This window comes from Nicotiana sylvestris, chromosome 2, assembly GCF_000393655.2.
Source record: "Nicotiana sylvestris chromosome 2, ASM39365v2, whole genome shotgun sequence".
Lineage (NCBI taxonomy): Eukaryota > Viridiplantae > Streptophyta > Magnoliopsida > Solanales > Solanaceae > Nicotiana > Nicotiana sylvestris.
The window spans coordinates 9,118,787-9,122,684 of record NC_091058.1 but is presented as its reverse complement, the minus strand read 5'-3'; the positions used below and the strand labels follow the sequence as shown (position 1 = coordinate 9,122,684).

At 33.8% G+C, this 3,898-nt stretch overlaps 1 protein-coding gene across 1 annotated transcript; it reads left to right on the top strand.

The window, feature by feature from the left end:
• On the top strand, nt 1–369 carry LOC138882325 (uncharacterized mitochondrial protein AtMg00810-like). The gene has a single exon (XM_070162954.1). It carries the CDS (start codon nt 1–3, stop codon nt 367–369), a length of 369 nt encoding a protein of 122 aa, XP_070019055.1.
• Nucleotides 370–3,898: the final 3,529 nt, after the last annotated feature.

The window sequence follows — 3,898 nt, the reverse complement described above, 5'->3', positions numbered from 1 at the left end:
ATGAATGTTATTGGAGAAACGAAAAGCATGCTTAGTAGCCATTTTGACATGAAAGATTTGGATGAGGCATATTTCATTCTTGGAATGAAAATTACTAGAACATGTGATGGAATTTTCCTTGACCAATCACATTATGTTGAGAAAATTTTGATAAAATATAGTTTTATTGATTGCAAGCATGTTCTAACCCCTTTTGATTCAAGTATTCACTTATTTCCTGTACAAAGTAACAATGATGTGATAAATCAAAAGGAATATGCTAGCTTAATCGGGAGCTTGAGACATGTGACTGATTGTACTCGGTTTGATATTGCATACACAGTAGAAGTACTTAGCAGGTTTACAATTAAGCCAGATAATGAATATTGACATGCCATAACAAGAGTTATGATGTGTTTACTTGGTACAAAAACCTATGACTTATTTTATAAAAAAATATCTTGCTGTACTCGAAGGTTTTTCTGATGCAGATTGGAACACTTTATCTGATGATTCCTGTTCTATTACAGGTTATATTTTTACTTTGGAAGGTGGTGCTATTTGTTGGAAATCAAAAAAGCAAATAATAGTTGCTAACTCTACCATGAAGACTGGGCTAATTGCTTTAGCTTCAACTAGTGAGGAAGCGAATTGGTTGAGAGATTTATTATTTCAAATTCTTGTTTTAAAAAACCAATTCCTCCTATTCTAATTCATTGTGATAGCAACGGTGCAATTGATAGAGTACAAAACCATTATTACAACGGTAAATCCAGACCTATAAGGAGAAAACACAGCACTATGAGATCACATTTGACAAGTGGTATCATTAGTGTTAATTATGTTAAATCTTGTGATAATCTTGCAGATCCATTGACTGAGGCGTTAGCAAGAAAAAGGGTCTGGAGCACGTCGAGGGAGATGAGATTGAAGCCCATAAACTCATAAGTCATATATGAGGAAACCAACCTGGATACTAGAGATCCTATAACCAAGTTCAACACGAAGAACGAATCATATGATGACTTGGTTTGAAATGCACTTCCGTCCCTATGGTGTGAGTGCATTTATTCTGTAATGATTTGCGAGATTGAGTTTTATTGACTCTTAATAAAAATCTGTAGCTCGTATGATTGGGGTGTTAGAATTACAGGAGCACCCTTGACAGATTTCACATATGTGGGTGTGGAAGTATGCCGCTTCCTATGAGAATTGGGCTTGTACTAAAAAACACTCATAAAAACCGGGATATCACAATCCCGTAATGTGTTGGCTAATAAAGCTCATGTCAGCATCTCGATTATTATGTGTAAGCAGTGATAATTTATTTCCCTAAAACAGTCATAGTTCAAGCCTGAGACCACTAGTGATTCTGGAGTAAAGATCGATGTTTTGCTAAGTGGAGGTTCAATGCAGAGCACACCTTCATTATGCATAATAGTCTCCCTTCACTGGTAAACTCTTTTATATATTTTAATATTAAAATGAGCGGGGGAATGTTAGTATTTTAGCATTTTAATATTAAAATAAAATAAGCCATAACTCCCACCACTCTATAATGTAGAAAATGACTATAACTCTCACTACTCCATGATGTAGAAAATGTCCATAACTTTTTTGTAACTCTTCTCCCATGTTCTACCACTAATTATCACAGGTTCTCCATGATTTCATAACTTATTACCCCACTTTCTTCCAATTTAATTCAAGGAAGAATTCCTACACCTATGAATAGGAGTCTTTCTTCCATAATGTGGTGTGTGAAAAATAATTGAGAGTGTTTCAATAAAGTGAGGTTAAAGTTGTGAAAAAAGAAGAAGAAAGTTTTTACTTTTGTTGAAGGAAGGTGTTCATCTTGGTGGAGTTTTGAGCTCAACAACTTGTCCAGAATTTGTTCGAGTCATAAGACGTGATCGGGTTGTTGTATCCTGGGGGAGACAAGTCAAGAGGATTAATACTGCTGGATCAGTGAAGACTTTGCTGTAATGGACTTGAATCTCCTTAAAGAGAGCGAGATATCCGCGCCTCAACCTGAAGATATTTTATTTTCTTCATTTTATTTTTCAATTATAATTGTATTTTCACCAACAGTTGCTGCCATGTGACCAAGAGGTCATGGTTTCGAGCCGTGGAAAAAGTTTCTTGCAGAAATGTAGGCTAAGACTGCGTACAATAGAGTCTTGTGGTCCTGCTTTTCCCCGATTTCCGCGCATAACGGGAGCTTAGTGTACCAGACTGCCTTTTTTTTTTTTGCGTTATTGCATAATGCATATTGTAACACTAATATTGTAGAAATAACAGTAAATTCTAAACTACCATGTTATTGACCTTTTTAAACACTCCGAATTCATGCAGTGCACCAGACTATTTTACTTTGGAAGGAAAACACTAAACTGTTTATGATTCTAGCAAATGAAAGTTAGTTGTATTTGTTTTTCTGTTCAAACTAGGAGCAGCAAAGACAGATATATATGAAATGATACTCACAATTGAAAACTGTGTTGTTTAACTTATTAGTTCTATTTCTTGTTCAAAATTTTGGGTCTTCCAATTCTAAAGTAGAGTCCCGAGCAAGAACGCTTAGAGTGGGGTGGAAAGTCCCACCAAAAGAACCGAAATACTGGTAAAAAATATAGCGCATGGTTAACATATTCGGAGCGAACAAACGTCACATAACAACTTTAAGTAAAATATACATAACTTGAAACCAAAAGGAAAGTTTAGGTTTCAAATGCGCTATATGTATAATTGTTCTTTTTTTTTTTTTTTTTGTGCTCAGTAAAATAGTTCTTTTCCGAATTCTGCACGCTACTTTGGTCCAGACTCTCCACAGTAGGGCTGACCAGCTTTAATTTGAAGTTGTTTAGGAGCCCGTTTAGACATAAGAATTTTTTCCCTTTCGTCGAAAAATTTTCATTTTCTTTTTGGAAATCAGCATTTGGTCATAAAATTTCCAATTTTCGCTTGAAAATGTATTTTGAAATTTTTCGAAAATTTGAAAAACTCTAAAAAACTGTTTTTCAAAATTTTCGCTTAGATCACTCACAAAACATAAAAAACAATCCAAAATTATATTTATGTCCAAACAAAACTCTAATTTTTAAATACCATTTTTACTTAATTTTTTTTTTTTTACTTTTTTTTTTTGGGAATTTTACAATTATTATGTCCAAAGGCCCACTAGATATAAGACCCACATCACAGGGTATAGAACAACATTAATTCTTCATTATATTACTAGATTATTACATATTAATATTTTTACTTTGGAAATAATTAAGAATTAGAGAAAAACTAACACGATTACGGTAGGATAAACAATAATGAGAAGAAAGATATTGAGTAGCTCGTCACATTGTGATCAGGGATCAGAATATCTTTTTAGTAGACTTCGAAGATATGCATTATTCTCTAAAGAATGTATAAAAAACTGAATACTGATGCTAATTTAAGATAAATTGCTGATGCATAAACTAAAATTTGATCTTATAAAGCAAGGAGGAGTTTGAAGTAGCTAATTCTTCTACTTGACAAATAGTCCAAGCGGATTGTCGCTACTGCTTCTTCTCCTTTTCTCATAGTCATGACAGCTCTATTTAAACCCTCATTGAATTGCTCTGCAGTGATCAACATACCAAGAAATTTATATCACTATAGGATTCTAAGCAGATGAATTAAAATCAGAAAATTAAGACGTCCATAATATTGTCCATATGTATCCGTACGTACTTCATCCATGTCAGGTTCTAAAGGATACTGATTAATGCTACTGCTAACTAATTCCAGTCTTTCCACAAGCATCTTATACCTACAAACTGGACATGATAACGATGTTTACATGGTATCTCTTTAGTTTTTTCCCCAACTTGAAATTCCAACAAACAAATAGCACATTCAGTCCTCTCTTCTTCTTCTTGTA